Source organism: Leptopilina boulardi, unplaced genomic scaffold (genome assembly GCF_019393585.1).
Source record: "Leptopilina boulardi isolate dan_hultmark-lab unplaced genomic scaffold, ZJU_Lbou_2.1 LbouV2_229, whole genome shotgun sequence".
NCBI classification, from domain to species: domain Eukaryota; kingdom Metazoa; phylum Arthropoda; class Insecta; order Hymenoptera; family Figitidae; genus Leptopilina; species Leptopilina boulardi.
The window spans coordinates 211,367-233,706 of NW_026137784.1; the positions used below are offsets into that span (position 1 = coordinate 211,367).

Genomic DNA, 22,340 nt, shown 5'->3' on the forward strand with positions numbered 1-22,340 from the left:
TCAACAGAGCAGACGATATTTCTTCTGTTTTTTTTTCAAGTTTTCAGCCCTGCTTCGATAATGGCGCCGCCATGTGTGCTTTGCGCGAACTAATATAATTAAAAATGTTTTTTAATTTTTCGTTAGTTAAAAACTAAAAATGTGAAATAAAAATTTAAAACAGTTTTATAATTTCACATATAAATATATTTTCTATATTTGAAAGTAGAATTATATTTTGTATTTTGTTTTATGACAATTGTTATCAAGTGTCATTTTTACAGTTCATTATTAAGAGAATAATCGTTTTTAAAAATGTTTTTTAAAAAAATGCTATTTTACTGTTATTAGTAGAAAAACGATAAAATTTATTAGGGAACCATTTTTTAAAATATTAATTTAATTATAAAAGTGTTTTTTTAATTTAACAACACGTGTGTGTCTAATGGTAATGAAAATTTCATGAGTTCCTTTTTACAATGTTGAACGTGGCTGGAAATTTAGTGAAAATCGGCACAAAACGTTGGTGAGTAAACTAATTTATAAATTGATTAATCAGTTTTAATTGAATAAATGAAAAATCATGGAAAATTTAGTGAGAAAATATTAGTTAAATTGAAACATAACCTCACTTTATTTTTTTCATAACCTTAAAATTTTGATTTTGAAATTTTTATTTTCTGATTTTTTTTATTGTAATTTTATTGTTAATATTTTAATTCTAGGAATATGTTTGATAGAGAATGTCGAATTCAAAGTATAATACAAAGAATTAGAATCCTGACAATATCTTGTCTACAATGTCAATATTATCATACAACTTCAATTTATTTCAAACATCAAAAAGCTTCGGAATTAAAGGTAATTTTTTTTTTGTTGTTAATTTAATAATTTTCTTTTTCACATATTTAAAAAAAAATTAAAATATTTTTTAGAAAACTAAGAGGGTAAATATTCAAATGATCGCAACACCTAAGAAACAATTTAATAAAGTTCAAGTATGGAAAGGTATTACAGTAAATGAATTAGCAATTAATTGTAATAGAAATGAGGAACAAATTTTTGAAGTTTTGTCATTAATTGGAGTAAAGGGAAATTTTGAATCAAACACATCTATTGTTTCTGTTAGTGTAATTAAGGATGTGGTGGAAAAAATGGGATTTAGAATTCAAATGAAATCAAAATATGAAAAAAAAGAAGATTCAAAATTAGAAAAAGAGATGGAATTAACAAAAAGGTAAAATTTAATTTTTTAAAATTGAAATTACATTTGTACAAAGTTTTCTTTTTTTTTTTACAGGCCTCCTATTGATCCTTTAGTATTAATTACTCGACATCCAGTAGTAACAATAATGGGTCATGTGGATCATGGAAAAACAACATTATTGGATTCTTTAAGAAACACATCAGTCGTGGAAACTGAATTTGGAGGCATAACACAACACATTGGCGCTTTTAATGGTATTTTAGACTAATATTATTGTTTTATTTTTCGATTTTTGAATACTTTTTCAATAATGTGAAAAAGTTTTTAATTAAAAAGGAAATATTTTTTGTAATTTTAATTCTAAGACGGAAAGATAAATATAATTAATAATTTTAGTTACCTTAAATAGTGGTGATAAAATCACTTTTTTGGATACTCCTGGACATGCGGCATTTAAAATAATGCGTGAAAGAGGTGCAAACGTTACGGACATTGTTGTTCTTGTCGTTGCTGCCGATGATGGAGTAATGGAACAAACACTTCAGAGTATAACAATGATTAAAAATGCAAATGTTCCGTTAATTGTGGCTATTAATAAAATAGACAAACCATCTGCTGATATAGTAAGTAATTTATTTAAGAAGAAAAAAATACTCCAAAAATTACTAATTATTTACTGTGAATTCATTTCTATTTTTAGGAAAGAACGAAACGAATGTTGACGCAGCATGGAATATTAGTTGAAGATCTTGGTGGTGATGTACAAAGTGTAAATATATCAGCATTAATGAAAACAAATTTAGATGCATTAAAAGATGCAATTATTACACAAGCGGATTTATTGAATCTTAAAGGAGATCCAAAAGGTCCAGTGGAAGGTGTTATAATTGAATCAACCACACATCCTGGAAAAGGGAAAGTTGCCACTTCTCTAATTCAACGAGGGACTCTAAAACGAGGAACTATTATTGGTATTTATTTAAATTCAAAAAAAAAAAATTTAAATCCTAATTATTTTGTGATAAAAATTAATTTAAATTTAATTAATCCTAATTTTTTTACAATATAAAATAAAATTGTTTTTTAATCACTGTTCATATTCAAACAATCCAAAGTTCAATATATTTAAACTGTAATCAATTCAAATTTCAATTGATCAAGATTTTAATTTATTCAAATTGAAGTACCTAAATTTCAATAAATTCAAATTCTTTAATAGTAAAAAGTTTTTATTTTAAAATTTAGGTTTAAATTGACTAAATTTTAAGTAATTCCTGATTTTTAATTTACTAACATATTTTTCAGTCAGCGGATTAACTATGGGAAAAGTGAGAGCCATGTATGATCACGAGGGCAATCAATTGAAGACAGTTTCATTATCCGACGCTGTACAAATAACTGGTTGGAAGGATTTACCAATGGCTGGAGATGTGATGTTTGCTGTTGAAAATGAACATAAAGCACATGAGATTATTCGTATTAGAGAAGCAATTAAAATGGATAATTTGGCTGTTGAACATCGTCAAGAATCTGACAAAAGACTTGAGGAACATCTCATTGTAATTATTCATTATTTTTCAAATCAAATTATTTATTTATTATTTAGTAATTTATTTAATAATTTCAATTTTTTAACTTGAAATAATTTTTGTTTTAAATAAAAAAATATTTTTAAAATCATTATTAGGGTTACAGAGAAGATTTAAAGAAAAGAAGAGAATTTGGATCTCCTAAAAAACGTACACAAAAATTGTTTTTATCGACAAAAAAAATTGAAGACGATCATGTGAAATTAAATATTATTATTAAAGGTGATGTGGTTGGTTCTGTGGAAGCTATTTTAGATGTTCTTGTCACATATAGAAATCATGATAAATGTGCATTGTCAATTATTCAGCATGAAGTTGGTCCTGTCACAGAATCAGATATTGAAATGGCGAAAATTTTCAACGGTTCGAATTTACAATTATTATGAAAATATTTAATTTAAATATTAAAAATTTCTCTGTTTAAAACAAAAAAAATTCATTCTAAATCAACAGCTATTATCTACTGTTTCAATACGGATATTCCAAAAAATTTGACTGAATTAATTAAAAATGGAAAAGTTCAAGTTAAAACACATAATGTCATTTATAAACTTGTCGACGATTTAAAGGACGAAATTAGCAAAAAATTGCCTTTAATCGAAATTGAAGATTCTATCGGTGAGTTAACTTTTTTCACTATTTTGTGATAGTTTTTTTTTCTTTTCTTATTAGGAAATATTTTCGATTTTTCCAGGTGAGGCAATTGTTTTAAAAGAATTTGAAATCAATGATAAAAAAAAAACGGTCAAAGTTGCCGGATGTAGATGTACACAAGGTACTTTGAAAAAATCCAGTTTGTACAAAGTTGTTCGCGACGATGATGTAATAAGCAGATGTAAGTATTTCTATTTTGTAATAATTAAAATATCAATGAAGATTTAAAAAAAAAAAAAAGAAATTTCAATATAATTTATCGATAGGTAAAATAGTTTCAATGAGACATTTGAAATCAGAGGTTGATTCTATAAAAAAGGACATGGAATGTGGTCTTCTTTTTGACGATTCAACAATTACCTTTCAACCTAATGATTTAATTGTTTCCTATAAAATACGACATGAACTACAACATACCAATTGGAATCCTGGATTTTAAATGTCAATGCAGTAAAATAATAATTAATTCAATTTAAAAACTAATATAATTTAGGAGAATGAAATGTGCGAAATAAAAACAAAAATTTTATTGCGTTAAGTACAAATCTTTTTTTTTTTTTATTATTATTGCAGGACTTGGAACTTTTTTTTGTCGAAGTCATGTTTCAAAAAAAAAAAAAAAAAAAAAAAAAAAAGGAAAAGAAAAATATTCAGTCAATCGTCTATCATTGAAGAACATTTCGAAATAAAATTGACTGAAAGTCGAAAATTGAATTTTTATCATCGTAAAAAAAAAAGAATTTAAATTCTCATTTCACATTGTTTCAACAAAAAGGAGCGAAATGCAAAAACGGACGTAAATGCGTGAATATCTTGGATTTTATTTTTGTTTCTCTTTCTCTCTCTCTCTCTCACTCACTCTCTCTCTCTTTCTCGAGGCAGATCAAAAATCAAATGTAAATTTTGTTTTTTCTCAAATTTTTCGTGTTAAGACGCATATGTTTCTCGAAATCGACGTTGAAGATGTTGATAGGCTGTGAGTACACCAGTAATTTTCTTTTTTTGAAGTCTACAGGGCGCTGGTTCTTGAATTGGTTTTGGAATTTTTACATCGAATGGTTCAATTTCAACATCATTGTCAGGATGTACGAAGAAGGCAACTGAATGACGTCCACGACCAAAATGCTCGGGAACAATGACACGATGACGAAGTGCTTTAAATTGTCCATTGGTCCAACTTTCAAGAATTTCTCCTGTATTGAGAAGAATTGCTCCTGGTAAATGACCAACACGCCACCAACGCTCACCACTTGGACTTTGAATTTCCAGGCCGCCCTCGCAGTCCTGAAATTTAATTTACGTGAGTCAATTTTTTTTTAAATAAAATAATAAACGTTTATTAAAGTTATTATTAAACGCTCTTCAATAATTTTAATTCAAAAACTTAATTTGTTTCAAAAATTTTAGCTAATTTCAAAAATAATTGAATTTTTTAAAATTTCAACTTAGATTGTGAAATTAATTTAAAAACAGCCTCAACTGTAGAATTGTTTTTTGTAAGGTAGAAATTACATAAATAAAAAGTTGATTTTGTATTTTTTTTTCAGTGCATTCTATAACTTTTTCTTCGCTTAATTTTACGATGTATTTTCCCAGGTAAAATGTGATGCCACCTACGCAAGATGTTTTCTCCTCGTTTGGAAGAAAGAAAAAAAAAAGTGACATGGATCGTAAATTCTTATCGGCATATACAAATAAACCTAGTGGCTTTTGAGAAAGAAAAAAAAAACAAACATACCTGGGTGAGTAAAGTGAAAGTTCCATAATCACAATGAGCACCATTTCTTGTGATATCAGGCTCTGGTGCTCCTATCGGTGGATAATACAACATTCGAAGGGAGGTACAATTTCCTGAACCCATCAAATGTGAATGTTTCGATAGTAAGAAATCGGGAGGTTGTTCCATTCCAATTGCAAGTGCCTGTTTAGATATTTCAGTATTTTTCTCTTAAAATTTTCTCTTTTTTTTCAAAATTTCTTTCTATTCAATAATTTCAATAAAAAAAAAAAAGAGAGAAAAAATGTTTTTCAATTCTATCAAATTTTAGAAACGATTTCGAAATTTTAATTGTACGATAAGTACAGAAATTTGGAAAACGATTTGTCAAAATTTTGAAAAATAGAATTAAGATATACATTTTGGGGGAGAGAAACAAAAAAAACGTACGGTTAATAGCATTGTTGCGAGTTGTTTAAAATCTCCTGATAATTCTTGAACTGCTGTATTAAATCCAGGAACATCTTCCTCTGGAAGTGGACCACCTTCGCCACAAACATTGAATGAATGACGCACTTCATTTTCATTTGATGTTGAAAATTTGCTAATTTAAAAAAATTTTCATATATACTTTAGAAAATTCTATAATTATTAAATTTCGAGTTTTTGAAAGAGAAAAAAAATTGTTTTCAAACTTACTTTTCTTCGCATGGTTTGACGTAACCGTGCGAGGTGCTTGCGTGAAATTCATATTTTTCCCGATCCTCCACGGAAAGTTCGCAGAATTTATCGAAAGCTCGATAAACAGCTTTCAACTAAAATTGAAAGAAAAAATTGGAATTATTTTTTAATAAAAATTATTATTAATCTTTAAATTCTAAATGTAAAGAAAATAAGGAAGAATCTTCTTTGTAATTGACAAGGCTTTCTCTGCAACTATAATGATTCATTGATAATTTCTTTGATTTAATCTTTATCGATAAAACAAAGAGTCTGTGACGTTAGGAATTATCTACACACAATAATCGTGACTTGTATATATATTATTTAGCATTCGATGACAAAAGTCTGACATTATTTGTTTTTTTCCCCCTAATTAAAAATAATTTCTCCATATTTTTTTTTTTTTTTTTTTTTGATTTAGTTAGTCGCATTCTGTAGAATTGTATCTCTCTCTTTTTCTCCCTAACGAATCGTTTGTTTTATCGTTGTTTAAGAACAAACCAGTATCAATCATCGTTATACATATCATAAATAACTACTATTAATTTGCAAGTTCACTCGACTTTATAGGCCAACATAGGAATTTCTTCCGCAGTCGATAAGTGATTCACTTGCATTTATAAACAATCGATTTTCACTTTAGTTTGCGAAATAGATTTTCTCTATTTTAAATAGACTTGTTACGCTTTTTTTTCCCCCTCATCTTCTTAAATTTTGTTGATTTTTTTTTTCTAAAAAGTATTTTTCAAAATGAAAATTATATAGTTATAAAAAATTGTTTTATTTGTAAAAATAAAATTTTCTTTTGAAAAATAATTTTTGAAAAATAATAATTACATTTTAATAATTGAATTACAAAATAATTTATTCCTTTGGGAAATAATTATTTTAAATTACTTTTTTTTGATACCTATTCATTATTGGTTTTTATTTTCTATTTACTATTTTGAAAAAATATTGATTTTAATGAAAAACAACAAAATGTAAATATTAATATTAAAATATTTTGAGGATTTTTCTATTAAAATAAAAACAAGTGACTTGTATTTTTAATTATCTTTGAAAATTGTCTGATGTGACCATATACTAGTCATTACGATACCTCGTGTTGTGATAACGATTATTATAAATTGTATATGCAAGGTTATCGTTCAACCTAGAGTTGTTATCGTCAAGTCCTTGAAATTCTCGAAGATCCGCCACACAGTCTTTAACAAAATGCTTTTGTTGCCTTATCAGTCACTCAAATTATACGTGTGTATATGTTTATGTAACAAAATTAAAAAATTTTCAACTATTTGACAATTTAAACAAATTTTTACAAATAATACTTTTCTTTTCTTTATTGATAAATATTGAAAAATGATTTTTTTTTCTTTAAGTAAAAATCCTTTTTTTTTTTTTAATACAGTGAACTAATATTTTTTTTCGTTTTACAGAATCTCTCTGAATGGAGTTGAGAAAATTGAAAGCTGCAGGGAAATTTTTGATGAATATTTGAAAGAAAATCAAAAGACGGATGAAATATATACGAAAGGATCGCGCACGGAGATTGTATACAACTTTTTAAGTATTCAAGTTGTTACCTTGCAGTCAGGAATTCCATGGTTCACAAGAAGGGCCAGTCCCTTTTCAGAAATAGCTTGTACCAGCTTCGTGCCAACCTGCTTCACTACTGCTTTCTGAGGACACCTTTCCGTTCCTGAAACGGACAAAAAAAACAAAAGAGGTAAGTTACTTGCATTTATAGTCTTCTTTATATGTCGTTTCTCATTACTGACAATTTTTTAAAAACAAAAATCACAAATACCCTCTAAAAGAAAAACAAAAGTTTTCCTATTTACATATTACGTGAGACATTTTTATTTAAAATTTCCAAAAAGTGGAACAGTATTTTCTATAAAAATATTTTTAAAATTATTTTCTAAAAATGAATTTTTTACTTTGAAAATTATTTTCCAAAAATGAAACTACTATAAGAGTTTTCAAAAAAAATACAATGTAGACATAAATTATTAATGATTTACAAAATTTACTATTTTAATTTTTTTTAAACTGAATTATTTATTACCTGTCTTAGTGACAATTTTATTGATATTGACTTTAAAAAAATAGTCATATGAAATATTATCATTTTCATGGAATTACAGATTCCTTATGTATGATTCGTATCGGAGGAAATTGAAATAATTTATCTTTGTGATTTCTTATCATTCAGTGTAAAAAAATTTGTCATCGTCAAATTTTGTTTAACTAATAGAATATATTTAACTAAAAAATAAATTCTGTTATAATAAATTATCATGTTTTTCAGTTTTATAACAGAGGAAAACAAGTCACTTTTTATATAGTTAAGATATCTTAACTATATGTATAAAACTTCTGGTTATGATTATTAAGCAAATAAATTTATTATTTGTTTCAAATGTAAGACAATATTTGTTTTTTGTCAAGGTGTTAAAAGTTAGGAATTTTTTTTTTTTTTTTTAACTTTTTTAGTTTTGTAATTGTTGAATAACTGTTTAGAATATTATAAATTACAATTTAAAAATTTTTTTAGCGTTTAAATGGAAACTGATACAATTAATTTGGAAAATTGTTTTATTTTGAAAATACTTTTCAAAAATAGTTTCGTTTGAAAAAATACTTTCTTTTGGGATATAGTTTCATTTTAGAAAATAATTTCCTTTGGAAAATAGTTAAAATTTTAAAAATACTTTTCGTTGGAAAATAGTTTCATTTTGGAAAATAGTTTCCTTTGGAAAATAGTTAAAATTTTAAAAATACTTTTCGTTGGAAAATAGTTTCCTTTGGAAAATAATTTTATTTGGCAAAAAAATTTCATTTTAATATAATTTTAATTTTTAAAAAAATTCTTTTGAAAAAATAGTTTAAATTTGAAAAATACTTTTTTTTTCGAAAATTTGGCTTTGATGAGAAAAAAATTTACAATTGAAATAACGTTATTTGAAGATGGAATTTCAGTTGAAAATTGATCCTTAAAGATTTTTTTTTTTATTTAATTGAGAGGAGTCTTTATATATTTATATTTATAGTTATACTGGCACAGATAGGCTCGTGGTAGACACCGAGTAGACAGATATGCGTAGGACGAGATTCGTTCTTGAATAGAAACATTTACTATACGTATATGAACGCGATTCGATAATAATAGACTCTGCTGTTAGAATACTCCTATATATAATAAATGAAACGGGCAATATGATTATTTCAACTTCTTCTTTCTACTATCAAATTAAAGTTAAAAATCGTTTTTTTTTTTTTCAAAATTGACACTTAAAATCTCTTATTTGAAAAGAATCTTATTATTTATTTTACGGAAAAATTTCCACTTGGATAAATTTTCTCGAAATTTATAAAAAGAGACAGGACAAGTAAATATACTTTTGCTTAATTTGCGGAAGTATTTGATCGTGTCATTTTAACACGTTTGTGAATTTTTTTTTTTTCTTGCTTTGTTTTCCTCCTTTGTTTGCTATTTCTGTTGTATCGTGTTCTCTTTTCTCTTCCGTGCAACCTCATTGTGAAATCAGAGTCATCTTGCATTTGTCCTCGAAGGCGAGTGGCCAAAAGTGATTTTTTAATTCAATCATATAGATTAAAGGCCGTTCAATTTGAAAATTTAATTTAATTACCTTATTTTCTCCTTATTGTTAGTTAATTTTTTTTCTAATCATTTTAGTTTGTATCTTCCATTACATTTTGAAAATCGATTTTCATTTTTAATAATTATTAAATTTTTTTTTAAATTCAATTAAAATTTGTATTAAAAAAAAAGTAATGATAATCAAAACAAAAACATGTTTTGTCAATAATTTTGCCACGTGAAGGAAATTATTATGAAATTTTTGTTTTGAATTACTCAGACTCGATTAATAATTGATGGGGAGAAAAAAAATTGATATTTACAAATAGAATCAAAAATAAAATAAGTTGAAAGATATTTTGAAATCTCTATAAATTGTTTCTGATTTGAATTTATAAATTATTTGAGGGGGGGATTAAGAATTGTCAATTCTCGTGAAGGAAAATAATTTTTTTCGATTAAAAGAGCCTTCAACTTTTCTTTGATGGCGAAATTTTGAAGTCATTAAAGAACGCCAAGTATTCTTGACGCTATTGTTGCGCGATATAATATATATATATGTCATTTCTATGTCTATAACTAAACTGATACAAGAACAAGGCAAAGTAATTTAACAACAGACATTTTTTTGTTGATGTATTCTCTCACAAATTGTAATCAGTTTTTTTTTTCATTTAGAAACATTCTTTACATTATTGATTTGATTTTGAAAATTTCCATTTGAGATAAATAAAAATCTTTAATTGTAATTAATAATTAATTAAATGTTTTAAATATTATTAGATTTTAATTAATTAGTTAATTATACATTATTTTTTCTCTTTATTGTTTAAATTTAAAAAAAAATTCTTAAAATTTTTCAAAAGTAATGGAAGATAATTAAAAATGACTCGGAATTCTTTCAAGTGCCTTGAACCCAAAATCAAAATACAATTAAGATGTTCATTATACAAAATATACGGAAGTGATTTGATTGTTTACTCAAAACAAGATTGAGACAATAAATAAATTTCATTAGATATTTCAAATCATCAGTTAATTAAAATCGAAATTGAAAATTGCTTGCGGCAAAACTAATTGAATTGAAAAATTCTCATTGGAAAAAAAATTAAAAATAAATAAAAAAATTAAAAAATATTTTCATGTAAAAAAATTTTTTAAATAAGTTTTGTATTTTGGAAAATATTTGATTTTTTCTTTGAATGTTGATTGTAATTTTTTTTTTGCTGATATTATCTTAATCAAAAATAATGAATAAGAGGAAAATTTGATAATTGTAATCCAATCCTTTTTTTTTTGAGAGTGTCGTTATGTTTTATTTTGACCTACTCTCCCTCTCCACATACTTTCTTTAATTCGACTTCTTGTCCCACTCTCACTTTGTGCTATTTTGCGAGTCTAGGATTACTCATCGGTCTGAATTGCAAATTACACATTTATTTTCGGCACAAGTCCCCCTCAAAATTGTCCTCAGTCTTTCTCTTTTGTGAATGAATAGTGATTGAGTAGAATTCAAGTGTTTCGCCGCATTATAATGAAAATATTTTTCAAATAATCAATTATCTTGATTTTCAAGAATCAATTCGCAATTTAGAATATTATTTATATATATATATATATCTTTGACCTATTTTCATAAATTATTTCTTTTTTTGGATAAATTTAATTATTTTAATTAGTTCCCTAATAGAGAATGAGAAATTATTTTGTCCTTGATTATAAAGGTGAGATTTTGTTGATAGAAAAATATCCATAAAAAGATAATAATTTAATTAACTTTATCGATAATAATTTTTTGTTTATCTTCATGAATTCTAATATAATCACGAGATCTTTATTCTTTATAATAGATGAGTAACTGTATAGAATAATTTTTAATTGTTTTTAATCAACATTCTTCGATTTATGACATCAAGGTTGACTTTTTAATTAATCAAATATTTTCTCTATATAGAGGGAGAATTTTAATAAGTTGTTTCTTTTTTTTTTCTATATATCTTGTTTTGTTTGTTTGAACTGTTATAAATCTAATGACGTTAATATCGGCTGTCAAATGACAAAATCATTAATTCCATTTGTCGTTTATCATCAATCAAAAAAACCCAATCATTTGATTGCCTAATAATTGTAACAATAAACCTTTTGTAAATTCTTTTCAAATTACATATTTCGGTTTTTTTTTCCTCACGAAAATTACTTTTTCAAAATAACTATTTTTCTATTCAGAAATAACTCAATTCAAAATACGATATATTTTTCGAAAAAAAAAAAAAAATCTTTTTGGATAATTTAAAAATATAATTTTTAAAAGAAATACTTTTGAAAATAGTTTGAAGGTTAAATTTTTATCTTTTTGAAGGATTGAGATAAATCAACAAAAAATTTTTTTAGAAGGGATTTTGACTCAAGTTCAAATTCAAGGAGATCAATTTTTCAAGATGAAATTTTTTTTTTTCGAAGCCAATTTTCAGTTTGATAAATTAATTTCTGTTTTTTTTTTGGGAAAATAATTTTATTATGTAAAAAAAAAAATTGTTTTTGATAAAAATATTTTTTTTCAATCGCGCTTTTAGAAAAAATGAATTTTTTTCTACAAATTTTTCAATCGAAATAGTTTTACGCGAATTGTCACCAGCAACACGTTTGCAATTGACACGTGTTTTTTCACAATAGCGGAATTCCGTGACACACATAATTTTTCAACTCACGGGTTCCAATCAGAAAAAATACTTTAACAATCACGCCTTTGAATTTACGATTAACGGAAATACATATATATACATTCAAGATCAACGATATAGTATATATTACATAAAATTTTTTATATTTCGTTTTTTTTAATTCGCTGTAAAAAAGAAAATTTCTCAGTAAAATACATTTTTTTTTAAATAAAATTTTATTTTTAAAATAATAATTTTAAAAAATCGTGTAACTAGACGACGTGATTATAATTTTTCTTTTTATCTCGATTTTTTAAAATGAAATCTAGAACGAAGTGTAATAAATAATTGTAATGAGATATCAGCAAAATGATCTTGAGAAAGAAGAGTTGATCATAAGCGTATCAAATTGCCAAATACAATTCTATATATATATATATATTTATATAATTAGGAAAAATTAGATAACTAATATAAAATTAATAATCTTTTACATAGATACAATTATCGCATGTTTTGTTTTCAATAAAAAATGTTAAGATAATATTTTTTTTTAAATATCGTCAATTTTATATTTATAATTTCGCTTTTACTAAAAATTAAAAATAATTGTTTGGAAAAAGAGATTAAATTTTTTCTTTTTTTTGATAAAAAATAATTTTAAAATTTGTTTTTTTAAGATTTGATAAAAAGAAAAGAAATAAAACATTAATGAAGAGAAATGTGCGATAATCCAGAAAGTAAAGTTTCAATTGAAAAAAAAAAAATAAATTTCGGAATAATTCACACGAGTAAAATGAAAGTTTCAAGAGAAATTTGAAAGAAAACATATATCACAAGTCAAAGTCCAGGTGTTTCTTGTCCATCACTTATTGTATGAAGTGAGTTGAAGGTCTCAAGATATGAGATAATTTCTTTCCAAAAGAATAATATTTGAAAGTTATCACAATATTTTTTTTTTAATAATCAACAATAAAATTAGTTTTTCAAATTGTTATATATAATTTTGTATAAAAAAAAATTAGATCATTTACGTCAACAATTTATTCGCTAAAAATTCAATTTATAAAATGAAGATAAGGAGAGACGTTTATAAACCCGTTTCATGTGTGTCAGGCGCGATAAGGCGTTTCCTGCTCGTGTTTTGAAAGTCGGTTAACCAAACTCACTTGATTTTCAATATAATAAAATAAATCTATTTTCATAAAATCAAAATAATTCAGTGTCAATGAAATGAAAAAAAAAATTTTCAATTCAAATTAAAAATACGGAAATTAAAGTGACGAAATTTCGGGCAATGACCTGTTTCAAAAAAAAAAAAAAAAAAAAAGAAACCTGAATCTTAACTGAGCGCGCGAGTCTTTATAAAAGTTGTTAAACCGCCTGGGGTGAAAAAGATAATCTCAAAAGGAAAAATAAAAATCGTTTTTTTTAATCACAAGAGTTTTTATATTAGAAAAAGGCAAACAAAAAAAGAATAATTATATTCTAACATTTGAATTTCAGGGACGCGAGTAACTTCCTCGCGACTAAACGACACTTAATCGTTTCACGCGTCTAATTAGCAATGCATGTACACCACTATCACGAAAAGGATCTCGAATTAACACAACAAAAAAAAAAACTAGTTTCTCATACATACACAAATTGTAAGTCAGTACTGATATTTTTCTCTCTATATAGCAGGAATTTTTATTTTTCACGCGAAGAAAAAAACCGCAAAAAGACGATATATTCTCTTTCGCAATATTTGTGTGAAATAAATATAATTATTATTGTTTTCCACTCGATATTTTCTACGCCGTAAAAAAATATTCAGATAAAGAAAAATTCAAAGATTTATGATTGTAAATATGATAATAAATCGAAATTTTTACAATTTTGAAATTATGAAAAAAAACTGCAGTTTTTAAATTTATTTACAAAAATCAAAATAATAGAATTTTACCAAAAAAAGGCTAATAATATTAATATATTGAAAGGAAATTAAAAACCAAGTAAATTCTTTTCGATAATAATAATTTTTTTTTTGAAAGACTCTGTGGGACGTATTTTGTGTTTACTTCGAGTTGGCCAAAAAAAAAATGAAATGAGTAAGAAAACCTTTTTCTATGTCTAGATACCCACACGAGAGATATGACACGTGCTGCCAGATCAGCAATGCGTGCATAATGTTGGACTATATACAATGACGAATATAATCACGCAAAAAAAAAAAAAAAAACAAGATACATATGCATTTGCATGTGCATTCGCGATAAAATGTGTGCGTAATTCAACCACGAAAAATTCTGTGTTATGCTGGATGAGAGAGAAAGAGAATGAGAGAGGAAAAAGAAAAATGGAACAAAAAAAAAAAAAATAAAATATGAGCAAAAGGAGGCATTTCCTGTGTCAGCCTACACACAGGGCGACACTCCAGCTGCAACTATGTAAATCCACATTATTTATGATACACACACATATATATATATGATCACTGATCTCATAAAACTAACTGATTTTCTAATTATCTCGAAATTAACTTCCAACATTCCGATTCGTCAAGCTTTTCTCTTCTTTATTTCGAAAAAAATATTTTTTTTTCACTTTATAAATTATTAAATAATTTTTTTTTTATAGATACATAATTCTTGCCTTTTGGCATAAAGAGGCAAATTTCCCATAAAAATCATTAAATTAGAATTTTTATTTTTTTGGTTTTCTATTAGAAATAATTATATTTAAGACAAAATATTTTTTGAATTTGCAAATTGACAGAATTTCTTTTTATACGAATTTTTAATTAACAAAATTTTTAGCTATACGAAATTTGGTAGAATTTTTATTTTACAGTCATTTTTTTTTACATAGTTTTTTATTTAAAATAATTTTAATTTAAGCGAATTTTTAAATGACATAAATTTCAATTCATCGAATTTTAATTTGTCCGAATTTTTATTTATACGAATTTTTAAGAAGCCGAATTTTCATTTGTCCGATATTATAAATGACCGAACAAAAAATCGATAGATAAAAAGTAATTTTGTGAAATGATAATTTGAAAAATTGAAAATTTGTCTAAAAAAAATTCTAAAAAGTGATTAGTAACTCTTGAAAATGAAATTTTTTCAGTCTAAATAGAAATTAAATAAGTTGACTAATTGTATTTTTACAATTACAGGTGAAATTCAAAGGAGCTTTACCGTGATGGGATAAAAAATTAATTTTCAATGAGAAAAAAAGAAAAGAGATGGCACAGAATAAAAAAGAAGTATAAAAATTTTTTTCAAGAAGAATAATTATCATTTAAAAATAGAAAAATTTCGCAAAATTCAAGTTTCACAGCATCTTGGTGAGTTTTTCTTTTTTTTAATCGTATTTTCATTTTTATATTTTAAGGGGGACGTAAATAAATTCCTATTCGGCGAAGATTGAAAATATTTCCTTGTCCACATGGAGTCAAAATATACTTTCATTCGGAACTTATATTTGTATATTATATATATGTATATTCGTGTGGGGAGAGAAGATAATTTTTTATTTTTGAACATAGCGCAAAAAATAAAAAGAACGGAAGCTCAGGAATAGAATATATATATATTTTTTTTTTTAAATATTTTTTTTCATTGAAACTTTGAGCACGTATCATGCGAATCGCGATCGTTTGCGTATCAGACGAATGTATAAAATGTTGTTTGATGACGTCTTGACCTCGGACCAATGCCTTTCGAATAATTTTTTGACATCATCGCGGATAAAGATAAAGTCTCTTTTTCTATTAGAAATCGAAAATTCGTAAAATATTGTTTTTTAATTCAAAAAAAAATAGTTTTTTTTAAAAAAAAACCGACACAATTTTGAAAAATTAGAAAAAAATTGAAAACGCACAACTCTTATCACAAAGGAAAGAATTTTCTTAAATAGAAACGATTTTTTTTTCTCTGTCAAAAAAGGAAACGATAAATTTTGAGAGAAATGTTTTGAATTCATGTGAATTTTGTAAAAATTGAACAACGGTAAATTTTTTAATAATAATTTCTGTATTTTACAAGGAAAAAGAGCGAAGGTTGGAATAATTTTCAAACGTCCGTGGTGAAGTTTTCTATATACATATACACGCGTTACACGTCGTGTTGGAATGAAATATATCTAAAACACTTTGTGCCAAGAGAAGACGATGATTTAAGTCTCTCTTTCTCATTATAATTCTCTTTTTTTTTTATTTATTCGTGCGCGCGCGCGTCCACTAACAAATTATAAGATTGAATAAATTGGCGTATACGATTTCTCGCAAAAGAATCGCCCCCTTTTGGGCATTAAGCCAGAATCTTTTGATTTTTAAATATACTTGCGAGTTGAAAAGAAATTTTACTATTCTGATCTAAAAATCTATTTCAAAATTTTTTTTTTCTATTTTTCCTATTAAGAGACGTTTTAAATTTTTAGATAACTAATGATTGAAACTAGAAATTGTTTCTTTTGAGTTTTTTGATCAATCTTCCTTTTTCGAATCATTTTATGGGACTAGGATTTTTTTTTTATAAGGGATAATTAAATACTTTTATATTATAAATTCAAGAAAATCATATAAGATTTCCAGTAATAACCGGTTATTTCTAGAAAATAAAATGCTCTCAGTGATTATAAAGAACCAGCTATCAGGCATCATGGGAATTTCAATTCTGAATTTGTAATCGCTTTTTAACCTTTTGGAATATGAAAATTAATATAAAAAAATCTTTTCTAACGTCTCGAATATTTTTTCAAGTGATTTTTTTTTAAATTAAACTCAGAAGAATTAATTTAGAAATTAATTGTATAGTAAAAATTTTAAAAGATAAAATTTAATTTCATTTTATAGAAGAGTAGAAGAAAAATTTAAATGATAATTATTTTTTCGAGTTTCCGGAAAATCAATAATGAAAAAAAAAAATCGTGTCACAATAAGAGACTGATTGTATGATTACAAAAATTTAATGTTCATTTGCAGTCTTGATTACTCATATTGTTTGAGAGAAAATGAGTCTAGACGCCAAAGGCGCCGATTTCAAGGCGTCATTATCAACGAAAACAAAATTTTGTCAAATTAACGCTTTTACAAAACAAATTTTGTCTAGGCACCGATTTTTTTTTTCTGTTAGTTTTCTAAATGCGAAACGATTCAATCGATTTTCATTTTTATAAATAATACTATACTAATAAATAAAATGATTTCTTTCTAGGAATTTATTGAATTGTAGAAATATTTCTTTTGTACACAATCTTTTTCTTTTCTTGAAAAATCACTTCCTCGTGGAAGTCATATATTTTCTTTACAAAAGTTTCGTTTAAAAATTGTATAATATAAAATATTTCTTATTCTTCTTATTACTTTTTAAGACGAATTGTAATTTTACAATGTAGCATTTAACAGAATTTCTTTTTAACCAAATTTTTATTTAAAAGAATACTGAATTTTAATTTAGTCATACGGGTTTTTTTTTTCAAATAAAAAATTGTGTAAAATAAAAATTGTACTAAATAAATAAATAATTATTCTAGTTTATGTAAATTAAAATATAATAATTTTGCAACTTTTTTTTTTGGCAGATAATATCAAATTGGAAAAATAGGACAAACGTAAAAGTAATGTGAGTGGAAATCGGAGAGGCGAAACTAAAGTCGAAAGGGTTGGGACTCTCTCTTTCTCTCTCTTTCTCTCATGTAATGAAAGAGGGAATAATATGTTTCGCAACGTCCTAACCTGGGGCAACGGAGGATTGGTTGACGTACATTGTGTGCACAATAAGGGAGAGAAGTGAAAAGCGGTAAACTGAAACTGGAAGCTGCTGGGAGCCTCAGCAGGTGTCACTCGGCACTTCTGACGAGACACCCTGTATGTATATGTATTCTATATATTCTCTCTATATTGTAGATGGTTCATCGTCGTTGAGGGTAGGGAAGCAGGGTGGGGCCCTTTGTAAAGAAGGGGCTCTGACCTCAACGGACGTCGGGCCCCGCGCCCAGGCGCCTGACCTCGTATCGTGCTACTCGTTGCCAAGCAACCGACGGTCGCGTCGGCGGCGTCTCTTCTCTCCATCCTCGGAGCAAAAAAAAAAAAAAAAAAAAAAAAGTAAACCTAAAACCCCAAAGCTAAAACTAAATTCTCTGCCGAACAACCAAGTCTTCGTTTTATATATTTTTCTTAATCACATACTCTTTTTCTTTTCCTTTTGACAAAAATTGAAGTTTTTCGAATTTGTTCTTTTAAATGGTCCAAAAAGTTCACAGGCCTCCAAATTTTATTTGTTTTGCATTTTCTCTAAAAAAAAGTATTTTCCGGAATAAAACTAATTTTCTCGCAAAGAAAATAAGAATTTACTATTTTTTTCTTTTATAAATAAAATTAATTTATTGTTTCTAATTAACAATGTTTTTAATTATTTTTTTTTTTTAATCGTTTATTGAGAAACTTTTATTTTTCTACAAAAAATGATTTCAGTTTCAATTTTTTTTTCCTCGATAAATTTATTATCATTTATATATCATTGATCATGATAATGGGATTTGTTTGATTTGCGTCTCACGTTTTACAATGAGAAATTTTTAACTAATTATTGTTAATATAATGATTTTTTTTTTTTGCTATAAAAAATTAACATATATTTTTTTCCCACTTAGATGATTCATTCATGAGCTTATGTGTTGATTCGGTAATGAAAGAGAGAAAGATTACGTAAATTTTCTTATTTCTATATATATATATATATTTAAATATCTGCTTACGTATTAATATTGAATATTGTATAATTCGGGAATCTTTATTTTTTTGGGGTTTAAATTCATATATTGAAAAAATACTTTAAATTTTATTTCAAATTCATTAAATCATCAGCAAAGAATTTTTTTTTCAAATCTCATGTTTTATAGGCTAGTCAATTTTTTTTTTTAATCACTTTACACGAATTTTTACGGCTCAATTTTATGTTTTATTTGTTTGATTTTTAAAGCAATAACAATTGTTCTATTAATAATTTTTGTTTAGAAAGAATTTTCGAATTTTCATTTTCTAATTCAATTTATTTAGTATTTTAATTATTTTTCAATTATTATTTAGATAAAAATTATTTAATTTTCAAAATTGACTACTTTTAGTAGTATTTTTCGTTTGCTACAATCGGAAAACAAATATAATATAACAAAGCATAAAAATCGTAATTAACGTAAAAACAATTTAGTATTAAAATAATAACAATCGTTGCTCAGCTGTTATAAAAATTATGTAACGATTACGTTACTTCGTATCTTCACGTCACGATTCAAAACAATGTCAAGAGAAAAAAATCTATTGTAGAAATAAGCTTTTCATTCAGAACTTCTTTTTTAATATTCAAATTCTTTCCTTTTGAGACAAAATTTGTGTTTTTTTTTTTTATGAAAAAATTTGTAAACCATTCTTTTTTTTCTCTTTAAATAAATGTCAAGTTGTAAAATTGATCATTTTGTGAAATTAAATATAGGAAAAGAGAAATTTCCAGACGAGGACATATTTAGAATGAGTCTCGTGACTTTTCGCCTCTTAATATTATCAATAACGAATAAATCTTCTGTAAAGTTTCCCCACAATAATAAGCCACCAGTTTTGCCTTGAAATGATTGGCTGCTCGTCATTTCGAAAGGCCTCGGTTACGATTTTTGCATTGTCAATTTCGTCACAGTCCAACCTATAGTCAAGTTAAGTTGCAAGCAATACGACCTACGTTTCTTAAGAAATAAGAATAAGAATCCTTGTACACATGTATATATATATATAGGTATAAGACCGGAAAAGAAAATTCTACCTTCCCTGACAGTATAGCGTATAACTTGAAATTTCAAAAGAAAAAGAAAAATTATTCACCTTTACTCTAAATTGAATTTATTCAATAAATAAATATTATTTATTCTTTAAAAAAAAAATTATTTGACTTACTGTTCAAAAATTGATTTATTTAAATTGTATGCGTTAGAAAAAAAATGAAAACATAATAAAAAAACGAGACAATGGAAATTATAAATAGCAGTGAGTTTGAAAATAAATCATTGCACAATTTTATTATGTAATTTTATAACAGTTGTACATCAAAGGCGGGTAGATTCATCTCTCCATGGGAAAGAAAGAAAAAAAAATATCTAAACAGAGAAGAATTGAGCGTTTTCTTTTTGTTTTTCGAAAAATTCAATTTTCTATTCATTAAAACGTCATGAATCGATTTTCCTCTTGGTAAACTGCGATTATCTAAAGCAAAAACTCACCTCCAGTTTCTAGAATATTCATTTAATTGGCTATAAAATAAAATAAAAAAAAACACATCCATAAAGTGATTCGCTTGCCAAGTGCTGAATACTATATTCCACGCTCGATATAATAGTGAAACAACCATGATTTCATTAACATTTTTAATTTTCCAAACATTCTTCTCGATTATTTGAAAAAAAAATAAAAATAAAATAATAATAATTATACTACATAAATTACATAATAATTTAGTAATAATTACATAAACAATTGGGACAATTATTCAATTTATCATTTAAATGAATATTAAATGAATTCTTTTAAAAATTAGTTGCATTTATGCGAATGACTAAAATATTTATGATTAAATTTTAATTAACTGAATCTAATTAACATTCATAAGAATTTCTCTATTGAAGCAATAATTATTTTTCTTACAAGATCCTCTTTATTTTTCTTTTGTAAAATATTGGGGAAATTACTTTTTTTTTTTTCCTAAATTCTATTCATACAATGTATATCGAAAATTAATGAGTTTTTAAGTGATAATTAATATTTTTCTTCATTTTTCAGAAATAAGAATAACAACAATCCTTGGTCTGAGGACAAAGAAAAAAATTTTCCTCGCCCTTATTATTAACAAATTGGCATTACTTGGACACCTACTTACCCACGTGTGCGAGGTCGATGATCGGTATCTCGCATTGGCTGACAAGAGTCTCACACATCTTCGTTGGAGTTATTGGTGCGGTAGTACAACTCATTTTTTTTTTATTTCTCAAAATTTTCCCAAAGAAAACAAAAAATAATCCTTAGGAATATTCTAAATGTCGAATTTTTTTTTTTTAAATTCTTCAGATCAGTTTCAAAATGTTAATTAGTTTTCCTTAAATCGACTTTAAAAATATTTTTCCGTTTATCTTCAGTAATTCTTCATCAGTTCGTTTCCTTATTATTCTCAGTCTCTTCTCTCTCCTGTTTATAATCCTCGATTCAGCTTTCTATTTTTTTTTTCTCTAGTTTTCACGACACAAAATAATTAAATAAAAAAAAAATAAGCGCACTTTGCACTAGAATATCCAGTAAAATAGCATACTATCACTGGGAAATGATTTATTGTTAAGTATCTCTAAAAGAAAATTTTCGAAAAAAAAAAGAAAGAAAATCTCGATAAATGGACTAGAAAAATATTTGGGGGGGGGTCTCTCTCTCACACACACAGACACACACGCGCGAAATTGAGATTTAAAAATTTGATAACCCCCTAACTATAACCGTAAGAGACTAATTTATTATGGGGTTGATGGTGAATCAAATAATTGTTATGAACTGATGGGCACATACTATGCTTGTCGACTCGGCGACGAACGACCAAGAACTGACTGCCAAACCAGAGCCGCCAGTTTGTGTTTGTGCCATATACATATGTGACTCCAGTTCTCTCAACTCTCTCAAGTTTCAAACAGCGCGAACAAATCGAATAGAGCGCCAAGCTCACGACTTGACGAATGACAAACCGAGGGATACCGAAACCAACCGACAATTATATATTCTCTTGGGAAAGTCTGATTCTTACTCTGAATTATATATCTTTGAAAAAGAAAAATGATAGAAAAATCCAGGAAAATCCCACAGAGTTGTGATAATTCATCATACAATCATTTTTTTCCTATTCATGAAATATTTTACAGCGGAAACATCAAAACGAAAGAAAAAAATTTTCGATATGAAACAGAAAATACAGTGAGAGAGAAGAGAAAAAAATTTGATTTTTTTTTTAAGACTAAACTCCTAATTTTCAAATGAAAGTAAATTTTTTAAGGAAACTATTTTATAAAAAATGCCAATTTTATCCAAAAAGAAGGTATTTAAGAAAGAATTTTTCAAAGGAAACTATTTTCAAAAAGAATTTATTCTCCAAAATGACAATATTTTCTTTTAGAAAATATTTTTATAAATTAATTT

At 25.8% G+C, this 22,340-nt stretch overlaps 2 protein-coding genes and 2 long non-coding RNA genes across 7 annotated transcripts; 3 read left to right on the top strand and 1 right to left on the bottom strand.

The window, feature by feature from the left end:
• The first annotated feature begins 81 nt into the window (after window positions 1-81).
• Window positions 82-3,967, top strand: LOC127280219 (translation initiation factor IF-2, mitochondrial). Its single transcript, XM_051303118.1, has 11 exons — window positions 82-505; window positions 705-840; window positions 915-1,216; window positions 1,280-1,440; window positions 1,583-1,809; window positions 1,887-2,157; window positions 2,492-2,745; window positions 2,874-3,138; window positions 3,229-3,393; window positions 3,470-3,610; window positions 3,696-3,967. The coding sequence occupies exons 1-11, from the start codon at window positions 459-461 to the stop codon at window positions 3,866-3,868; spliced, it is 2,142 nt and encodes a 713-aa protein (XP_051159075.1). The 5' UTR covers window positions 82-458; the 3' UTR covers window positions 3,869-3,967.
• On the bottom strand, window positions 3,942-21,822 carry LOC127280226 (uncharacterized). Its single transcript, XM_051303126.1, has 6 exons — window positions 21,046-21,822; window positions 7,456-7,571; window positions 5,846-5,961; window positions 5,597-5,750; window positions 5,168-5,350; window positions 3,942-4,713 (listed from the first exon to the last, which is right to left on the bottom strand). The coding sequence occupies exons 1-6, from the start codon at window positions 21,137-21,139 to the stop codon at window positions 4,357-4,359; spliced, it is 1,020 nt and encodes a 339-aa protein (XP_051159083.1). The 5' UTR covers window positions 21,140-21,822; the 3' UTR covers window positions 3,942-4,356.
• LOC127280234 (uncharacterized) lies at window positions 4,585-7,449 on the top strand. Its single transcript, XR_007842810.1, has 3 exons — window positions 4,585-4,729; window positions 5,026-5,171; window positions 7,309-7,449. It is a non-coding gene; the product is annotated as an uncharacterized LOC127280234 (long non-coding RNA).
• LOC127280233 (uncharacterized) lies at window positions 7,457-21,093 on the top strand. Of its 4 annotated transcripts, none has more exons than XR_007842807.1 (5): window positions 7,457-7,598; window positions 14,256-14,568; window positions 15,300-15,470; window positions 17,708-17,993; window positions 20,949-21,093. It is a non-coding gene; the product is annotated as an uncharacterized LOC127280233 (long non-coding RNA). The 4 variants fall into 4 exon arrangements; XR_007842806.1 differs by lacking the exon at window positions 7,457-7,598 and adding an exon at window positions 13,125-13,785; XR_007842808.1 differs by lacking the exon at window positions 14,256-14,568 and having other exon boundaries at window positions 7,464-7,598.
• Window positions 21,823-22,340: the final 518 nt, after the last annotated feature.